Here is a 20,635-nt window from a genome sequence, read left to right on the forward strand (position 1 = left end):
AGATGATAAGGGGGTGTATTGAGATTTATGGTGGCCGGCCATAGTTTATGCCATAAATGAGCTATGACGGCAACCGCAGTGATTCATCACCTAGGAAATCTAATCGGGACTAGCTTAAGGCAGAGTTTTCTGGTATATAAGGAGATTCTCACACAAATGAGAATCTCTAGACTTAAACACCTCGGTAATCTATTGTTAGATTATCTATATTGTACGGTCGTACCAGTCATCATTCCTACTTGCATCGTAGCCTTTTAACAACATATCTGCCGTTCAACTATTCACTTACCTGTCATAATCTTGTTTGACACCTAAGTTATATTTTGAAAGACGATTAGACTACGGAACAACCAAGACTATCACTCCTCCAATACTGTTCTACTCGGTTGGTCTCATTGTGATCATGCACTGGTATCACACAGAGTTCGGCCATGTTGCAGGAGAGTTGAGCCTGTCAACGGGATGGATCTAGAAGTCATATGCGGCTCTGCTTAAAGATCTCACGGGCTTGATAAAGCCTCGGTCGGTTTTGGTTGAGATCCTTATAGCAGTGGTAGGAATATCAAGATTTGCCTCGCAGATTCGACTGCGAACCCAAATCCAGATCAATGGCCTTAGCCACAACGATATAAGTGAAGTTATGAAGGTGAAGCTGTATGCGAAATGTCCGTGCGCCAGGGTCTACTGTACTCGGCCCCTCAGCCCCTATTAGACTTCCTCGAGCATAGAACAACCCATGTTGAACTTGCGCATCAATTCAATATACTCGCTACGTTGCTGACCAGAGCATTAGTTAATTCTGCTAATAAACAATTACAACTCGAAGCCCAAGCCTGAGCACGAAACCCGCACATTTGGCCCCCAATCTTCAGTCAAATTCTCTTTTCATAAGCACCGTCACTCACAGAACGTGAGGAAGAGGCTACACCGTAGCCTATATTATGAAGAATCCATTACACAACCCACTGCCAGCCTCGCTATCTAGTAAAGACTCCCCACTGATCCACAACCACACAGTAGCCCTAAACTAACCAGCCCAACAGGCGAGTGCAAAAAAGCAGCTGCGATCCTCGAATCGTTCATCAATCCCAAGCTCAAGATCGATGGAGAAATCCCTCAAAAGATCTTTAAAGGCGCAAAGGTATCACGCCACGAATTCATCCCCGTCCAGTGTGGATAGCCCGTGTTAACTCCACCACAGGGAATCGCCATCTTCACAGCGCTCCGAGCAGGATTCCTAGGCTCAGCCCGCTTCGGCTCAGGCTTGATAGTCGCCCGTCTCCCAGATGGAAGCTGGTCTGCCCCATCGGCAATGGGAATGGGCGGCGTCGGAGCAGGTGGCCAATTCGGTATGGAATTGACGGACTTTGTCTTCGTCCTGACAACCGATTTGGCAGTGAAGACATTCATGCAAGCTGGAAGTCTGACTCTGGGCGGGAATCTCTCGGTGGCCTTTGGGCCTATTGGTCGAAGTGCGGAAGCCGGGGGAGTGTTGGGCGCTAAGGGCGGTGCTGGGGTATTCGCCTACTCGAAGACTCGGGGTCTGTATGGCGGGGTGACGGTCGAAGGCGGTTTTATTGCTGAGCGGCCTCGTGCCAATAAGAAATTTTATGGGCGGAAGGTTAGGGCTGTCGAGCTGTTGACTGGGCTTGTGCCTTTGCCAACAGAGGCGGGGGTGCTTATGGATGTTTTGAATGGGAATTTCTTTGCTGTCACGGGTGCTGGTGAGGCTTCTGCGGAGGGCGTTGAGCCGGCGGATCCTCAAACTACAGGGGTCATCGCTGGAGGCTCTGGCGAGCAGCCACAAGGTCGTCCTGCTTCTTTGACTGAGCAGATGCCGGCCCCGGAGCAGGTTGCAGGACAGGCGCCTCAACTTCCAGAACTGTCTCAGTTCGAGAATCTTGGCATGGTTCAAGAGTCGAATGCCCAAGAGTCGAATGCCCAAGAGTCGAATATCCAAGGGTCGAATGTCCAAGAGTCTGTGGTGGATCAAGGCTTGGAAGTCGTGCAGGACGAGAAACAAGACGTTAAAGCTACACAGTCTTCCAGCGGGACCCATGATCATACTCAGGAAGAACCCGAACGTCCAGTTTCGAGTATCCAGCCAGAACTACCCGAAGACACAAACCAAAAAGAGGCAAAGGGGAAAGAGCCAGAGATCGTCAAACCAGACGAGAGACCAGATGGGTCGAACATCGAGCATGCTCACTAATGCTCAGGTTGAAAGACATATCAGTAGCACGCATATTCACAATGATCCAAAAATACAGTAGTAAATTCATTGAAATTTGAGTATGTTATCTGACATTGGTATCAAGAACTAAAACGCAAACCATTCACTCGGCAAACAATCGACCAAGAATCAAGCTCTGACAGACAAATTCATTACCAACAACCTTGGGAATAGACTGTTGCTGACTCGGAGCAGGAGTGGAAGGGATAGTCACCGTAGACTTCTTGCGCTTCCTTCCATGAGTCAAATGAATCTTTTGAGTTTTCGACTCAAGCATCCACCGTGCAGCACGTTGATCCGCATCGTCAACGTAGATCCAGTCCCAGCTGGATGGTACGCTGGCATCAGATTGCGAGTCAATCAAGGCTCTGGCTGTTCCGAGATCAGGAACTCGCTCAACGCGCGAAGCTCCTAGAGCGTATGTGAGGAAGATGTAGGCTTTTCGCTTTTCTTCTGCTTTTCCGCGGCCCATTACCAAAAGGACTGATTGTCCTTTGAGGAGTTTGGGTCGAGCTGATATAGTGTCGGAGAGGCGGGCTGTGGATGGGGGAGTGGGAAGCATGACTCTGGATTTTGTTGCTCCATTGAGGTAGGTTGAGTCTCCGGAGGGTAGAAGGTAGATATCCCAGTCGATGGCGCGACCTTGTGCGATGCAATCTTCTACCCAGCGTCCTGAAAGACAGGGCAGATTCAATGCAAGTGCCTGCATGTATTTCTCGCGGCGGGAATGTGTGTCGGCAATCAAACAAGCAAAGCCGACATCCTCAGCTAGGGCTGTAAGACGTAAGCCTTGATTTTCTGCGTCATTATTGACCGGGCCTTTTGTAGGGGTATCATTTGGAATAATCGAGGATGCTTCAAACAATTGAGTAAATCCTTCGTGTAGCAATGTACCACCGTTTTCTTCAATTAACTTCGTGACGCGGTTCTTGGACGCTTCATCATCCTTATAAGATACCGCGAATGCCATTCCCGCAAATATCCCGCTGACCTGGCGAATGCTACGAGAGAAACGGGCAATCGGAGATGCAGGCAAAGACGCTGGTTCAGATGGCGTTTCGGCCTTGCTTTCTTGCCGAATAGACTCGAGACGATGAGTGAACTCTCGGTCTTTCAGTTTTTTCCAGAGCATAGTATCAAGATAAATGCGGCCAATTGGAACCTTGATAATATTTCCAGTGCCGCCTAGTCCACCATTTGGCAGGCTCTTACGCTGCTTGGGGCCAAGGACAACAGTAGCATGGCCATGAATATCTGTTATGGGATGAAGGCCATCGTCCACAGCTTTAGAAAGTTCTTCTTTTGTAAGCTTGTCATCGAGCCCGCGGACAACGTGGGTCACTTTAGGAACATTAGGCATGTCGACTTTGACCTCATCTCCGACACGCAGCTCAAACCGTTTCACGGTAACTTTAGGCACTTCAACGGGGAAACTATCCTCAAATTTGACCGAATAATGACTTTGTGGGACCCCTAGGGGTGTTCCGAAGCATGTTGCAGGGAAGTATGCAAGTTGCTGGCCTCTCCACACGGCAATAACTTGACTTGGAGCAATATGCAGGTTGTCTGACAGTGGTTGAGATGGCCGTGGTGTAGTAGGGGAGGCTATTGTCGATGTTGATTCTGACAATGCAAGATCGTCCGAGTCGATCCTGTTATCTAAGGATGAAGGAGGTGGTGCATTTTGAACGACACCCTGATGCGTAATTGCGGATGTTTCAGGCTTCCCAGTGCTCTTTTCTGGGCTTTTCGATTCACGCAGTGATCGTGACATAGCCCGCTGACCAAGTCGTTGGCCTATCCTCGACCGTCGGCGGAAGGGCTGCTCAGGGGAGTTCTCGACTTCCCATACATTTTCGGGAACTCGCCGTGGGGGCTTCGACTGTCTCCGGACATCTGTTGCAGGCACTTGTACCTGAGATACATGCTCCGGCTCTTCTGGAATAGGCAGTGGTCGGTGGTTTAATGCGCGAAGAGGTGTGACTGATTTAGGAGGCTGCGCACGAGGAGTGAAAGGTATGATGGGGTCGGAGGCGATATAACTTTGACCTTCATTGCCACGGCGCCTTTTTTTGGGCCGGGTTGGGGATCCTTCAACGAGTGCTCTGAACTCTTTGTCGTCGTTCGTGAAGAGACCAGCCATATCAAATCCCCCAATTCCAACTTGCGGTGAGAGATCTGCCGCAATTTCAGTCAAGGCTCTGCGTTGTCCGCCGCCTGGACTCGAAAGCAGCTTTTTGAGTGGTGAAGAGAGTGCTCTAACCCCAGCTGGACGAATCTGACTGCTTCTGTTATTGGAAATTCCATTGAACATTGGTGGAAGATCGTCATCTTCATTATTTAGTCCATCGCCAGTGGATCCAGCCTCAGAATGGCAATGGGTGTTACTAGGGCTTGTTTCAGGGATGCTTGTCAATCGAGCCATGTCGCCAACATGCTTGAGGCGTTGATGAACAGGTGTTTCAGTCACATGGGATTGTAATGACGAGTTGACACCAGTTTCCTGGTCCTTGGATTGAGATAAACTTGTGTTCTGTTGCTCATTCGGGGCACCGGATTGTGCATTTTCACTGCCATAGAATAATCTGCTTTTTCTAGGACTCATGCCCTGGTTGTTTGGGACGATGCCGGCTTGCTGACTGTGGCGACTTGAAGGTCTTGATCGTTGATCGGATCGAGAGCAAGGGGGAGAGGATTGAAGACGTTGTAACAAAGGTGAATTCACATGAGAGCGCGATGGAGATTGATTCAAGTTGATCCGAATAGGTTCGTCGTAGACGCTTATCGGCGAGGGCTGAGGCGTTGGTTGAGGTGAGGGTTGAGAATCCTTCACTTGCATTTGAGAAGAACGAAAGTGTGGTTCCGTTTGAGAACGGAAAGAGCATGGACGATGGATGTCGTCTACTGGTTCTGCGGCTAAGCAGGCAGCCGAGGGTGGTTCGATAGCCTCGAAGCCAAGGGCCTGAGATAATCGTTCATGGGCACTGGCCGCAGCCGCAGCATCTATCGGAGGACCATCATAGTTCTCCTTGTTCTCTTCCGTCGAAGATGGAGGAGGCTCTTGTGATTGAGGAACTTGTACAACACTATCTTCTTCTTGCTCGGTTTCTTCCTCGCTGGCAACTGGATCCACCATTTCGACGTCTTGTGGCGAGTGTTGACGAGAAGTTGGCCTGGCCGAAAGGTTGGATGTCGATCTGGCAGGGGCTCTCAAACCAGCGAACTGGGCGGCTGCTTCTTCATCAATCTCCCGTTGCCGCCGGGCACGTTCGACAAAACTTGATTCCTTGTAGAACTCTTTGTCACTCTGGTCTGATTGGATATTGTCCGCCGATCGAGTCAGCCTCTCTCCTAACGTCCTATCACGCTTGGTCTGTGACTCCTTCATCGAAATGTAGTTCAGGTTCGGTTCCGATGATTCTCTCATGAAGTTGTTTTGCACACCCATCAACGGCGAGGAGATACCGTGAGTGACCCGGGTATGCTGAATTGGAAGATTCGGCGATGGACGGTCCGATACAAGTTCCGATTGCAGGTTGACAAGAGGAGATGATGGGGCCTGGGTGGCCCGAAAGACCTGGCTCAGACCCAAAAGGCCACCGCTTGACTCAATATCCCCAGCAAGCGGGTTCCGTGAGATGCTCGGGGTCTCGGCGGCCACGCCGTTTGTATCGGCCCTTTTCACATCCGTTGCTGGAGTTTCGACAAGGAAGCGTTGTGATTCGGGAAAGAGATCAGGGGCGAAGGCCATCGGCGAAGATTCCTCCGGATCAGAATTACTGGCGTTATCGTGTTCGTCGCCATACTGAGTGAGTTCGATCCCGTGGCGTGCGGTGTCCAATTCGGCGAAGAGATCGATATGCCCGCTATCACCCTCATGCAAGGTCCTCAATGTTGCTCCATCAGCCCCTGTTTCTGTGTAATCATGGCGCATAGACTCCTCATTTTGTCGGATCAGGCTGTCGTACACTGACTGCGATACAACTTGGGTGTCCCCGGGAGCACTATCGCCTAAGTCCGTGGTTTCGAATTGCGATCCCGGTACGGCCTCTGGCCCGGCATCGCTCCTTTGGAAAGTCATTGGCTGTAGTTCATTCTGCCGAAATCGAGTCGGGGTATGTTGGTCTCTGGTAGAAAATCTTGCGGGGTCGGATGGCGTTTTCGGGGGTTGAGGTTGGCGGGAAATTTTGCCAGAGATGCTGTTCACTTGGTATGTGTAACTGAGCTTGTTCCTTGGACCGTGGCCAGTATCTGCAAAACTTGAGTGACACAGCTGAGATGGAGAGTGCTGGGGGGTTTGGAGGATTAGTCCAATGAGGGCGAAGAACGCTGCAGGGTCGGTACATACTAGCCCCAACGCGTCGCGTCTCAATTTCACAAAATCGATGCTATCCTCCTGGCTGTCCATTTTCGGGCGACATAGAGTCCCAGTACAGCCTCATGGATATGTGTGATAAGATGGGTGCCTTAGATATTCATTGCACTAGATTTCCCCTGAATGATGCCCGGCCAACGAGATTGATGGTCTGGCACCCGAACGCGAGATGGACGCGAAATATAGGTCACGTGGGTCTGGAAAGTAATACTACCTCTTATGGACTAGCGTGGGAGTATAGTAGACAGTAGCCAATTTTACAATTCATGATATTCGACAAGTCTATTCCTTGATTTGGTGTTTACACGAGGAGCCAATACGGGGAGAAAAATTTTTCATATCATGGGTCATCATACAATGATATTACAAGTATGCAACAAATCATGTTCAATGCAATAGCACGAGCTGAGAGGGTATCAGAAGCCCTAATTTATACAAAATGGAGAAACAAATGCCTCAATCACGCATGCGATTAGGCACAAATCGCCTGATGAGGAATTCGCGCACTTGGTAAGTACCAAGCAAAGCACCAATATCATCGATAGAGGCAGTCGGTGGCGGCACTTCCACATAGCAGACAACAAGGCTCTTCAAGACTTGAGCCTGGACTCGATTGACGCAGTGCAACCACCACCAACTGCGAGCCTGCTTAGCAGCAATGTATTCTTTCCGTTCCTCGGTCTCGGTCCAATAGGAGTGGCTGTAGGAGGGGATGACGATGACGGCGAATTCGGCGTGGGAGAAAACGGGTCCGCGGTTGTAGAGCAGGTAGTCTGTTCCGAATTTAACGCCAGAGCGGACGACCCAGCCTAGGGAGCGGAAGTGGTGGTATACGACGTAGGAGAGCATGAAGGGGTCGTCGGGTTGGAGGGCGGCAGCGGCATCACGGGAGGGATTGAAGGAGTGGTTGCAGAGGAGCTTGAGGAGGGACGTTGTGGACATGATTGTGTTGGCTTGGTTTTGGCCTGCCTTTGCCGGGGTCTCGTAGATGTTCAAGACACCGAGGGAGTAGGAGAGGAAGAATGCCTCCTCTCTGGAAAGTTGAAGATGCTCTTCATTTTCAAAGATGGGTTCCTCGTCCGCTTCAATGCTATCCACAACGGCATCGGGGAGTTTCAAGGAGGACGGCGAGTTTGAAAGAAACTCTTTCTTTTGCACGATCGGTGAGAAGCGTACCGACTTGCCATTAGGCGACTTCTCGGCTTGATCTGTTTGTTCCGTTGCAGCTGCCTTTTGTGCTGCTTGGTTGCGTGCCTCGAGCATGCGAGCCTCCTTTGCCTTTCTGAGGGAGAACTTCTCAGTCGAGGTTGCTGTGTCATTAGCCGTGCCATCTGCTGGCGCTAGCTGATCATCTTGGTCGAGCGTGGTGCCGGATTCCCTGGCCGCAGCTTCAACCCTGAGTCGCTCCTCAATGGCCAGCTTCTCCATGCGTGCACGCTCTAGCTTCAGCTCACGTCGTTCCTCACGTCGCTGTCTTGTAACCTCCTCGCTTGACTTGCCGCCCAATAACCCTCTCCGCTTCTTCTCGCGCGTCAGCCAGCTCGGCTCGCTTCGACTTAGACTACCCTTGCCGAAGAAGCCCATCTGCCAGAAGGCCTTAATGGCATCCTCGTCCGTGACATGGATCGATGAAGTGGCCGAGTCAAAATAGGCCGAGTAGACTTCTTGACGGGGTGGGGAGATAAGGAATGTGAGGTACGAGAGAGCAACACTAATAAGAGAGAGAGGGTTATGAGGAATTACTGGAGGAACATGATGTACAGTGACCGGAAGTGGAAACCGGTGAATATGTCTGAAGTTGGGCCTAGGAGGACGGGGAGCACGAGGTGGCCGAGCATCTGCAGGTGCAGCCTGAGCAGATACAGGCTTCTCGGTGCTGGTTACTGGAGTAGCCATTATGAAGCCACTACTGAAAGATCTCGTATGGAGATTCAAAGTCCTGGAAAAATTCGACGTTAGCGAATGTTCTTCCACATGCGAGGTATTCAATCGTCATGATAAGGTTCTTCTCAGATACCGTTGTAGTCAATTCTGCAAATCACTGACAGACAGCTAGAAATCAAAGTGCCGTCTGCCTGGGCAAAATAAAAAGGTGTCATCACCGAAGGTGAGGTGCAGGGGAAGAGGGAAGAGGGAAGAAGTGGTTTCCTACCTTTTGAAACTGTATGCTGGTAAAAGTAAAAAGTCAATTACTCAAGTCACCACGGCATTTCTGCCCATCACCAGTGACTATGTGCTGTTCATATAGAGATGAAGATACTATTTTGCAGCTCTTAGGAAAGAAGAGGAATTTTTGCGGGAAGAGCTCGGCCATTTAAAGCGGTGCATGACTCAGCACCGTGGCCCGAGCTCGTTCAGGTCCGTCGAGAAAAAAATTCCTCCACTATCGCCGTCAAGTCAAAACGAAGCACCAATACCACCAAGTGAGTTGTTGATCTGATTCTTGCGATTCTATTCGCTTGCTAACCTTCGTCTCTACAGAATGCATCTTATGGTATGTTTCATCGCAACCGCGAAACGCACGAATCGCCAGCTTCATCCGAGAATCGGTCGCTAATTTTAACGAATAGTACTCTCTCGACGCCCAAGGCAAGCGTGTCTACACGCTCAAGAAGGTATGGGAGTCATCTTTGAGGAACTGCTTTTGGGTTCACCTTGGCAGCCCCTCTGAATCTATCTATATGATGCATGGTTCTAACATTGGTCAATTACAGGTCCTCAGCGGTGAGGTTACCAAGTCTGCCCACCCTGCCCGTTTCTCTCCCGATGACAAGTACTCTCGGTAGGTTCATTTGTGCTAGGTATTGGAATTGCAGAGATCTAATTCTGTCCACAGTCACCGTGTCACCCTGAAGAAGCGCTACGGTCTTCTCCTCACCCAGCAGTCCGGTAGGCCGAATCTCCTTTCGAATCTCCCTTCATCGACACTAATATGAATATCACAGCTACCCCTGCTCAGTAGAGCAATCAGCACTGGGAAAAGTGTATTACCGGGCGGCATAGCCCATGTTTCGGCGAATGGTGTTTTTCTGCGGTCAACGGATGGCTAAGATGTGCATACTTGGTTTGCTTTCGTTGGATATTCTTGTCGGGGCTTGACCTAGACAAACTAGAGAATATGATACCTGATCTAGGTCGTCAACAACAAGGCCTTTGGTAACTGTTCATATACAATCGTATGACTGGCTACATAATCTATGTTCAACTGTAGATCGAAAACAAAAAAGATAAGACATGGTCATTCCTCATAAACAGGTCGATTGGCACCATGAGTGGCACAGTGGCTTCGACCAGAAACGAAACTTTTTTTCTTTTCCATGCCCCAAAACTCCAACCCATGAAATCGAGGATGCGAAGTAACTTATTCCGCCTGCTTAGCGCTTTCTAGAGTTGACATTACGCCCAGCGCCGACCTTGCTACGGCCGCCAGTCTTGTTGCGCTCGCCGGTCAGGATGCCAGGAAGGTAGTCCTCGTCCATGATATCGCGCTCGCGGCGCTGCCGGCGCTCCTCTTCAGCGTTGGCACGGACGAACTCCTTCTGGTCTTCGGCGAGAACGAGCTCTGTGCCCCATCCTCCCTTGCCACCACCACCCTTCCACTTGCCGTTCGCACTGCCTGCGATGGGCTTGGGGACGCTGTATACATTGCCGCGGTTGTTCCACTGCATGTTCTTCTTCAGATGCATTGTGAATGCGCCATTGGCAGTAGTAGTGCAAGAGACACGGGTCAATGTGTCTTTGCCGCAGCGAGGGCAGAACTGCTTGGTCATGTCCTTGGTGGTCAAGAAACAGCCGTGGCAGCGCTTGATGAAGGTTTTGAGGTGCTGGACTTTCTGCAACGTGGTAGTAGACAGAAGGTTGAGGTTCATCTGAAGAAGAACGTTTTGACACTATTTGGTTGTATTAGCGGGAGGGGTGTTCAACTTGCTGGTCTCGTGTGTACTTACGGCGAAATCAGTGGTCATGGTCGCAACTTGCATCGTCTTCGGTGCAGCCGTAAGAGATCCAGATCCAGACTCATCCTCTGCCAGGCGTTTCTTATAGTTGGTGGGTGTGATCCACTCGCCGCCGTCGGAATCGGCATCATCCGCAAGCTCATCTGGGTCCTGTTCCTCAGCGGCAAGAATCTCAACGTCCTCGTTAGATGCGGGGACTGTCTCCTCCTCCTTGGGCTCATCCTCCTTAGTCTTTTCTTGGTTCTCCTCAATCACAGTCTCCTTCACTCCCTCTGTGATAGCCTCGACAGTTGCAGACTCGGACTCAGGTTGGGCTTCCTCGGTTTCTTCCTTGGGCTCTTCCTTCACAGGAGGCTTGCCGTTGATCCTCTTCTGACCAGGAACACTTCTCAATCTCCAATCACCTTCGTTCTTTTCGCATTCAAGTTCGTATGCAAGAGCGAGGATCTCAATATCGACTCGACTCAACACAGTTCGGTCACCGGTCTTGCGAGCGAATTCACTGATGATGTTGAAGCTGTGCGGGGTGGGTGTGCGCTGCTTCAGGAAAGGCAGGTATAGAGTCTCGACACGCGCGCGGGCATCGGGGTCGCGAATTTCGCCCACTACGGAGGGGGTGGTGATAATTTCTTCACATTGCGCGAGGAGGGTCGAGAGTGGCGGGGTATTTTTGAGAATCGGACCCGCGTCCAACACAATTGTGTGGATGGGCTTGGGAGTTGTGTTGGTAGTCTCTGCCATATTGGCCTGTGTAATAGGACTATTCCTATTGATCAACGAGAGTGAGGAAATCCAAGCTGGAGAACTGAATATGTTCAAGATGAAATTTCTCTGTGAATGGTCTGTGCGTCCTTATCGGCCCTATCTTATCGCATCTATAACCTCCAAGGTCTTCCCAATTTGTGCGTTTCTTTCTTTGCTTTTGAAGAATTGAGGGGGGTTTTTAGAATGTTTACGAGGTGGGCCATTCAAATAGGTCGGTTAGCTTGCTGGTTCTGACATTCCAATATTAGAATCCAAAAACTTCGAAAACTTCGGAGTGGGGAAAATATATTTACTTTCCTCCTCCTCGAAATTTACTAGCGGACATACGCATGTTCAGCTTGGTTTTGATATAAGCTGTGAATTATCCCGTGACCTTATTGGCTCCAGGTCTCTGCAGATTTTGAATGGCATGGGCTATAAATCTACCCAAAGAAATGGAGCTATTCGCACTGCGAATCGGGAATGTTTGGACCCTATATGGTAAGACGAGGATGGAAATAAGACTGACAAAAGCAGCAACGCAGAGGAACAACCACCGAAATAACTGCAGGCAAATATCTGTAGAGGCTGAGAAAAAGTACGTTGATCTTTTCAACTACGCCTGTGTTGTTCCTGCCCGACTGGCATGCCGTATTCTGTTCACAAGAACCGTAGAGTGGCCACAAACAATTTTTTGTGCGCAAGTTTATCCTTTGAGACCAGACCTAAATGTGCCTCTCTCTTTATTGGATTGGAAATTGGACCAGGTGCAGGTCTGTCACCAGGTTCTACAGTAGACATATCACAGTTATAGTAAACTCATCTCTTTAGCAAGCTATGAACAATTTAAACCTGTCTTTCTTGCGGCTGATCATTATAAAATAATGCAAAGCAAGGTCAGTTGGTCCATGACATTTTTCAATTACCGAGCCCCCCTAGTAACTCGGCAATCCAAGCAATGTATGCATGCAGGCTAGGAACCTCGCGCCCTGCATACGCCAAAGCCACCACACAACGAAATGAGAGAACCTAAATCCCCAGAAAAATGCAGTAGAAAGATATCTGCAACACTCTCTGCGAGGATGGGTTGGCAATTATCAAGATTCGTGCTGGCAATCAGCCCCAGATATGGCATGTAAATTTGTTTGCCAACTCCACATTGGCGGGGTTCTTTTCATCCACACATTTCAGCTCCAGGGCTGATGATATGGTCAAATGAATGGTTTTTTGCTTAAGACCATTTTCAAATGTCGCCATAGGCTGAAAAGCGTACTGGGAACAGGCTAACATGCTGTGATATATGTGTGTGACCGACACCATGGAACCTTATACTAGTGGTAGAAAACCAAGCTGTATCAAACCCAAAATCAATCTCGAATGTTAGATGTAACGTTCTTACTCGTTACTACAGATTACCAAACCGAAACAAAAAAAGTGAAGCGTTTTCGTGTTTACATCCGGGGTAGAAGCGGGTGACGACCATCCCTTGCAAGGATGCAGCTACTATCGAACGGTAATTCAGCCGATCGAGTAGGAGATTTTACTAAAACTTGGAGTCCACTTTCTATTGAGCTCCTGCTCTCTCAGAACCAGTATATTTGTGGGTAAGTTCTGGGGCACCCCTTGCACAACTAGTGACCTGTACGACGAGCTTAACAAAGCCCTAACATGCAAATTGAGACCCGGCGCATGTGGGCGCATCGTTCCTCTGTCAACTCTTGAGACAGACTGAGACCTTCTTTCATCATTCTTTGCATTCTCAAGGTAACGATAGAGAGGCTGAGCGAGGGTGATTTAAGTTGAAGCCGTTGCTTGATCGAAGTATACGATGGGGGTTGAACCCCATTAGAATGATTGATCGAGAGCAGTTGAGTACCGGCAGTTTAGTTCTCCACTATTTGGGGGTTTTGTTCTGTCATTTCTGTGCCTCGTCCATCCCATACTGGAATAGTGGCGATGTTAGAGGTAGGGATGTGACGTGTATATAATGTGTTGTGGAGTGACGCGCATACTGTACAGGACAGAACCGACGATCCAGATTCTACTTAGTGCCCATCATTTATTAAAGACCAAATAGCAGAAGTCTATGACTTTCTGGAGACACATCATTTTGACCGACAAGCTTAACGATTAAATTGATATATACTGTACGTATATAGGTTGGGCTGGCTGGAGATCGGAGGATATTCGTTCTCCGGACTGATGATTTTCATCCGTATTTCCTGTTAGTTATTGTGGCGACCACTATTGGATTCCATGTTGTTAAAGATAGAGATTCAGTTTCAAGCTCTACCATAAAGTAAGAACATATCGAAAAGTTCAAATGATCTTCTGCTTCAAAGAGAAACGATAACAGTACCAAACTACTAACGTTATGCCTCAAGTATTTATTTGTCCTTGTTTGACAACGGCTGTCACATACCACTTATTTCTTTTCCCCATTACCTACCTTATCATCAAGTGATGTAGCAAGAAACGGTACCAAAAGAGCTTGTCTACACGATTAAATGTATAGCTTCCAAAGCAAAGAGTGATGGAATAAAGATACAAGGAAAGCAGAAGTGAGGGCTACTTCAACTTCAGTGGCCAAGTATTAAATGCCGTGTGGCTGTGACAAGCGAGAGTCACAATTATCACCCGTCAAATGTTAGCAGACAGAAACCAGGAGAGTGTACGAAGAGGGGTCATTGTCAGACTTACGACAACTTAATCCGTGTGTAAATAGACAGAGGTAAGGCAGCTTCTCTTGATCCGGATTTTCCTCCATAGCACAACAGAACCGTCGGTCAGTAGCGGCATGTCTTTTCTGCAGGACACCTGCTGATGTGATACTAGTCACCACTCTTGCTAGGGCAGGCACCTGTGCACAGAACCCAAAGCCACCGCATAATGACAAGCAATAGCGGAGAACACGAAAGGAACCTCCCTGTCGAGCCTCGCCTATCGACTTGACCCCAAAGGGACATCCAGGGAAGCGCCAGACGCCCTCTACAGCAGAGCAACTGAGATATGGAAGGGCAAAAAGCATTTTTATTTCATTTTAATGTTATATAAGACTGAGCATTATTACTATGTACGTACAAATGTGGTATTTACTTGTCGTTATTAGGTTTGGCGGATGAGGGTTTGAGCGTGTGTTATGTTTCCGACACAAAGCCGATAACAGTCGGTATTGTATTTTTCTTTGGGTCATCTACAGTATGGAACCTCGATGTGATCATCTCAATCTTGAAGGAGATTGAACATGAAAGTCCTCAGCGTGTTGTCCCAACAGGATATTTGGAATCTCTTCAACTATTACCTCTGAAATCCCAGCAGCTTGGGTTACTTTAATAGCCCTGAGAGCATAAAGCGCCACACATCAATTGCCATCGGCGGCACACCAACCAAGGCATACCAGATCTGATCGGTAACTCGGGCGGATCATTCCAGATGCGATCGCCATGATGATCAGCGACTAGCTCACCACTCAGAACCAGTCAGAGAAAAGGGGTGTGACTTTCAGAGGTTTCAGAACAATTGATCTGTCTGACACCCTTAAAAACTCTAATTCTTCCTCGTTCATCTCGTACTTGTACGAAAAAAAGTCCGCCAACATGAGCCAATTTGCGCACGCGATGTGATGGAAATGAGAAACAAAGGAAGGAAAAAACCCAAAAGCTGGAGACCCGGTTCTCGATGTACATATCGACTCTTTCGGGATCTAATTAGGGCCCGGTTCGTTATATGCAGCCCCTTGCACTGCACCTTGCAAACACGCTCCCGTCCACTGTAGACTAGGCGGCTGTCTCGCGTCTAAGGACCGGCCAGTCAAGGGAGGCGAGGAGACGCAATACTGGCAGATCACTGATGAAACCAATTCTGGCTGTCGTGGAGACGGAGACGTGCATGTTCGCCTTGGGCGTTTGAATTCTGGGTCTGGCTGCATTGTTTATGGGCCCGTTTGTAACATTGGCTTATACATAAGGCGATTTCCTCGATGCCTCCCCCTTTTCTTCAAGAGGCTGGACATGTTCTTTTCTTATCGCTCGCTGCTGTCCCGATTTGTCTTGTCTTCGATCTGGTGTCTGGTCATTGGAGATCGGATCATTGTTAATTATTGATTTCGCCTCAACGTACTCTGCATTTCCCCAGATTTATCCACATTCTTTTGATTCTCGATCTGGGGTAGAACGCTTGCTACCTCCGGGCTTCCTCGTTAAGTCCAAGGTGACACTATAACGTGAACATGTTTCAACTTCGAGATGCGATATTACAGCGGGATCATACAGACATTCTCATGTCCTCTCGCGGGGTACAAGGTCTCACCGTGAGCGTGGTCTTCACGGGTCTAGCAACATGGTTCGTCGCTGTCAGGATGTATACCCGGATCAAACTCATGAGAAAGGTTGAATCCAATGACTGGATGGTTATCATAGCCTTGGTATGTCCCCAGACCCAGACTAAGAAAATCAATGGCTAATGCCGATATTAGGTCAACTCATATGTCTTCATGGGACTAGATATAGTCGAAGCCCTCAGTGGAATGGGGACGCACATTAAGGATATCCCTCCGCATATCCTCGAGAGACAGATGAAGGTGAGTTCGCCCAAGCCCGATCTGCTGCCAGTTAACACACATCAAACAAGATCTAACAGCCACAACAGGCCTTCTGGCTCACAATTCCTTTCTATAATGCCGCCGTTCTCTGCGCCAAGGCCTCCATCTTGATGCAATATTTCCGGGTCTTCCCAACTTACCGCATGCGTGTCGTCTGCTGGGTAATGATCAGCATCCTCGCTATCTACGGGACATGGGCGGTCACCAGTGCATTCCTGAACTGCATCCCGGTTGCCAAATTCTGGGATCCCTCAATCCAAGGACACTGTCTGAGCAAGACTGGTCTGTGGTTCTCGAACGCGAGTATGCATATAGCAACCGATCTAGCCATCTTGATCATTCCAATTCCTGCCCTGATGGCAGTTGACTTACCTCGGAAGCAGAAGTTTGCCCTGATGCTAATGTTCGGCCTGGGTGGCTTGTGAGTGACACCGATTATGATACAGTTCGATCAGAGCACACGAGTAACTAACCTTATTCTGCAGTGTCTGCATCACCAGTATAGTTCGTCTAACCAGCCTCAAAAAGATCGCAGACTCAACCGATCCAACCTGTAAGCGACACCCACACCCGAGCCCCCTACTTCCACAGAACAGAGGTCTAACCAAAACACAGACGACAACGTCGCCGCCGCCGCCTGGTCCGCGGTGGAATGCAACACCGGCATAATTTGCGCCTGTCTCCCAACCCTGAAGCCCCTCCTCGCTCGCCTGTTCCCGGGAATGATGACAACCTTCAGCGCAAGCCGCCCAAGCTACGGCGACACAGCGCACCATAACTCAACCTGGAACGGAGACGACTCGACCCTCGGTGCACCGGGAGATGACCCCGAATATGGGTCTGGTGACCCGGAGCGTGTGCTAGAGCTTGGTCCCGGTGCCGACTTTAGGAATGAGCACGGTCATGTACATGGGACGAGTTGGTCTCAAGAGGAAAAGAAGGGCTTTACGCAGATTTCTTCGATTTCTGACCCGAACGGGCCTAGCCATCAGGCTTCGCATTCGTCTGATTCGGTCGATTCGATGAGACGTTGAGAGCTACGTGGTGTGCTGGGTTGGTTGTTTGATTACGGTCTATATTAATCTCAGGCCTCAGGTGCTGTGCGTTGCATTATATGATATGCGCCATTGGTACCTGAGGCTCTTTACTCATGATTCTTGAGCTTTACGGTCTTTTGCAGTTTGGGGACTGCCTTTCACTCATCATTTACTGGCCCATGGGTCGGGTCGATAATCTCTTTTGTTGTCTTTTTTTTGGTCATCTTGGACATGGTTTTATTTAAACTTTGTTTGGAATTTCTTGGATATATAGTCGAGGTACAGCAGTCGAAACAGATATAAATTTAATGACAATTGCTTAAAACGTTTGGGATAATGGCGGAATAAAAGTGATGCGTCTAGACTCGAATAACGAAAAGCGAGAGCCCGCCCAATGCGGGCTTGTATAAATTGCGTGATCGGTGTTAATTCAAGACCAATCAGGACCTCGATTCACAGGGAAGACGTTTAGAAGTCGGAAAACTCCTTGTCGACCTCTTCGTAGTGATCGAAGAAACCCTTGAACAACTTGACACCGAGACCGGGGTCCAAGCTACCGGTAGTAGCACGGATGCTGTGCATGCTCAGTTGGGGAATACCACAGTCAATAGCCCTCATTCCAATCTGGGCACTGGTCATGGGTCCAATAGTACCACCACTGCGAGAATCATTGCGAATCTGGAACACTTGCAAGGTGGAGCCACACTTGTCCGCAACACGCTTCATGATGGCATTACTGACACTGTCGGTGGTCATGTGCCCGTTCGAGTCGGCAGACACAGCAACACCAACGTTCAGACGAGGTGCGTGGTTCTCCAGGTAAACATCAAGGAAGTTTGGGTTCACGGCGTGGATAACATCCGAAGAAACCAGGAAACTGTTGGCCACTGTCTGAGAGAGGAGATTGGGGCCATAGTTGTTCTTGGCGAAAGCCTCAGTGATGCGCTCGATGACGCTGCTCATGAAGTTCGACCGCGCTCCTTGGCGGAGCAAACTGCCAATCTCTTCATCGTCGAACATGCCAACCATCTTGACAGTACCAGTTGAGGTGCTATCTGATGAAGCAATGAGTGCTTCCTGGGCGGCATAACAGCAGAGCTTATCATCGATGCGGCCGGCGAAGATCATCTCCTTCTCCAGACCACCCAGTTGAGCAGGTTGGGTATCAAACAATTCCAACTCCCAGTTGACAATAGTACTGTAGTCCGTAATGCCAAGCTCCTTGGAGATGATCTTGACAAGTTTCTCAGGTTGGGTTGAGGTAAAGGTGCCAAACTTGACATCGCTAGTCTCAGCCTTCTTCGAGTGCTCAAACAAGTCCGAGTTGTCAATACCAATGACAGGCACCATCTGAGTCTCCGGGTTGAATGGTCCATTTGCAACGGATCCGAAATGAGGAGCCAGAGTAGGCACACGCGCAATTGGCCAGTCAAGCTTCACCAACTTCGTCTCAACCTTGCCAGACTCCGGGTCACGGACAAGCACACGACCACCGATACCAAGATCACGGTCCCACCAGGTAGCACCGAGACCACCGGCATACGGGGCCACACCGAGCTGCTCAAAGCCCGCCTTGTTAGGCAGCTTAGATACAGGTTTCAGCTTGGCAGTCAGGGCATCCACGTGACCAGCAACGATAGCCACACCATTACCACTCTCATATTCGGATCCAACATTGAAAGCGATCAGTGAGCTTCCGTTGCGGGAGGTGTAGAACTTGCCACCCCGCTTCAGCTCCGATGTCCACACCGCACGTTCAGAGAGGTACTTGTAGCCGTGCTGTTCGAGCTGACTGGAGAACGATTTTACGGCGTGAAATATAGTGGGGTTGGATGTCATAAACTCGCAGTAGGGCTTGGAGTAATCCTCGGGGCGTACAGGCTCATCAGTTCGCTTGGGCGGTTCCTGAGCTCGGACCGTCGGAGCTGGAACTGATTGGGCTGCAGGAACCTGGTACAGGAACGGGTTTGGCAGCTGGGCAGACATTTGGGAGGCCCAGGGCATATCGAGGCCTTGAGATGAAGCGTACTTTCGAGTCATGATGGGTGGGAAGGGTGAAGATGAAGATGAGTTGGAGAGGAAGAGAGAGCTCGTGAGGGGAAAGGCGGAGTCCAGAGGCTGGGTTGCCCCTTGCTTATCAAGTCCGGTGATAACGGATGCAGCTGGAGATCTTCAGGGCAGCCTATAACGAAGCTGAAATCGGCTTTTTTTGAGGTGTTTGACAGGTTGTCGAATGTAAGCAGTAGCAGTGAACAGGTGTTGATCAACATCCTCTGCAGCGATCAACATTTACAAGCCTTATGACGCCATTTGCTTGAATGTCTTGATGCCTTGATGCCCGGGATATCAGGCGCCAAGGCAACAAGGTACCAATATCAGAAGCCGAAGTGCAAGTTGAATCGACCTGAACAGACTAAACAAACTCGAGCAAACAACATTTCCAAGCAGAATAGTCATAGGGTCCCAGTCAAAGCAAACGGAGCAAATGCAGCTGGTTTGTGATTGGACGTTGACCTTCCCGATTAGGAAGGCAGACTTCCTACCAATGCTTGCCCCCCCCAACTGCCCTTTTTTTTCTTTTATTCCTTCTTGACATCGCTGTTCACTTCATCTCCCAGTAGACCTGGCACCCATTTCCCCGGTCGGGTGTTATCTCGTCAGCCTTTGGCTTGAACCGACTGTAGTCTCTAGCCAGGTGGTGAGTACCAGTTTCTCTGCCGGGTGCACTGTATCAAGACCCATATGAGATTGATGCAGGAAGTGACGACAAGGGTCTGGGACCTCACCCGATGATACCTCGTTTAGAGACATAACCGTCAGTTTTGTTCCCCTAGCCTAAAGATGTAACTTAGCCAATTCAATGGTGACTGTCGGAGAGAGAGAGATCTATCCATGCCCGAAAAAGACAGATCGATTAACAAAGGAACACGGTCTGGCGGTCTATACCTTCAACCCATACCTGCACATTCCTCTGAACTGATGAGTAAGAATCCAAAGAGACCTCGGGAGTTCTTTCTGACCAGATGCTTGGAGGTTATCACATTCTCGTCAATAGTCATAAGATACTTCTCACAAGATACAGGCCTGGGTATATGAAGACATGCGATTTCTCAGATGAGTCGCTAATTGCTATGATCGATGCACCTCCCGACGACTCCAAGGCCAAATGACTTCTAGCTTCTCGCTGGTGGACCCTGTATTGATGCCTCCGCACGAGCGTCGAATTTGAAGAAGAAGAGGAAGCGGAGGAGGGTGGTGATAAAGATGGCAAAAGTCTACCTCTGTCTGAGAATTGATTCTTTCTGGTGTTATGTTCAAGGCTCTTTACAATGCGATGCTTGCGAACTACCAAGGTAGGTAGGCAGCTCGCCATGGAATATGAAACATGCACAGACCATTTCGAGACAACAGCAAATAGGAGATCACGAATAGCAAGATTACGAGGAATATCAAGATGTTTCTTAGAATGGGGATCATCTGTTCTGTTCGCATGGCTTCGAAATACTGGGGGATTCCACACGAAATAGTCAAAAGGAGTGCGCATTTCAAGTATCGCTTACTTATCCCCTCACTCAGCCTCTTTTCCTCTCACTTCTGCTGGCCCATCGTTTGTATGTTTTCTTTGAATAGTTCAGTAGATGATATCAGGGCAAAGGTGTCTAAGGATGCAGGTGTCAAAAGATTTCAATC

General features: G+C 49.2%; 7 protein-coding genes across 7 annotated transcripts; 3 read left to right on the forward strand and 4 right to left on the reverse strand.

Moving 5' to 3' along the window:
• Positions 1 to 941: 941 nt before the first annotated feature.
• Positions 942 to 2,212, forward strand: N7511_000565 (lipid-binding SYLF domain-containing protein; the record flags this gene model as incomplete). Its single annotated transcript, XM_057122990.1, has 3 exons — positions 942 to 984; positions 1,044 to 1,141; positions 1,202 to 2,212. 3 exons carry the CDS (start codon positions 942 to 944, stop codon positions 2,210 to 2,212), a joined length of 1,152 nt encoding a protein of 383 aa, XP_056988723.1.
• Positions 2,213 to 2,336: 124 nt separating this feature from the next.
• N7511_000566 (chromatin-binding protein RAD9) lies at positions 2,337 to 6,641 on the reverse strand (the record flags this gene model as incomplete). The annotated part of the gene is made up of 1 exon (XM_057122991.1): positions 2,337 to 6,641. One exon carries the CDS (start codon positions 6,639 to 6,641, stop codon positions 2,337 to 2,339), a length of 4,305 nt encoding a protein of 1,434 aa, XP_056988724.1.
• A 423-nt stretch (positions 6,642 to 7,064) lies between these two features.
• On the reverse strand, positions 7,065 to 8,504 carry sen2 (tRNA splicing endonuclease subunit SEN2; the record flags this gene model as incomplete). Its single annotated transcript, XM_057122992.1, has 1 exon — positions 7,065 to 8,504. The coding sequence occupies one exon, from the start codon at positions 8,502 to 8,504 to the stop codon at positions 7,065 to 7,067; it is 1,440 nt and encodes a 479-aa protein (XP_056988725.1).
• A 586-nt stretch (positions 8,505 to 9,090) lies between these two features.
• N7511_000568 (H/ACA ribonucleoprotein complex subunit NOP10) lies at positions 9,091 to 9,570 on the forward strand (the record flags this gene model as incomplete). Its single annotated transcript, XM_057122993.1, has 5 exons — positions 9,091 to 9,102; positions 9,179 to 9,223; positions 9,323 to 9,390; positions 9,445 to 9,497; positions 9,554 to 9,570. 5 exons carry the CDS (start codon positions 9,091 to 9,093, stop codon positions 9,568 to 9,570), a joined length of 195 nt encoding a protein of 64 aa, XP_056988726.1.
• A 412-nt stretch (positions 9,571 to 9,982) lies between these two features.
• Positions 9,983 to 11,305, reverse strand: N7511_000569 (rRNA-binding endoribonuclease; the record flags this gene model as incomplete). The annotated part of the gene is made up of 2 exons (XM_057122994.1): positions 9,983 to 10,498; positions 10,556 to 11,305. The coding sequence occupies 2 exons, from the start codon at positions 11,303 to 11,305 to the stop codon at positions 9,983 to 9,985; spliced, it is 1,266 nt and encodes a 421-aa protein (XP_056988727.1).
• Positions 11,306 to 15,536: 4,231 nt separating this feature from the next.
• On the forward strand, positions 15,537 to 16,942 carry N7511_000570 (uncharacterized protein; the record flags this gene model as incomplete). The annotated part of the gene is made up of 5 exons (XM_057122995.1): positions 15,537 to 15,731; positions 15,783 to 15,887; positions 15,956 to 16,329; positions 16,394 to 16,461; positions 16,524 to 16,942. 5 exons carry the CDS (start codon positions 15,537 to 15,539, stop codon positions 16,940 to 16,942), a joined length of 1,161 nt encoding a protein of 386 aa, XP_056988728.1.
• Positions 16,943 to 17,413: 471 nt separating this feature from the next.
• On the reverse strand, positions 17,414 to 18,985 carry N7511_000571 (M18 family aminopeptidase; the record flags this gene model as incomplete). The annotated part of the gene is made up of 1 exon (XM_057122996.1): positions 17,414 to 18,985. One exon carries the CDS (start codon positions 18,983 to 18,985, stop codon positions 17,414 to 17,416), a length of 1,572 nt encoding a protein of 523 aa, XP_056988729.1.
• Positions 18,986 to 20,635: the final 1,650 nt, after the last annotated feature.

Source organism: Penicillium nucicola (assembly GCF_028828085.1).
Source record: "Penicillium nucicola strain IBT 29836 chromosome Unknown utg000001l, whole genome shotgun sequence".
Taxonomy (NCBI): domain Eukaryota; kingdom Fungi; phylum Ascomycota; class Eurotiomycetes; order Eurotiales; family Aspergillaceae; genus Penicillium; species Penicillium nucicola.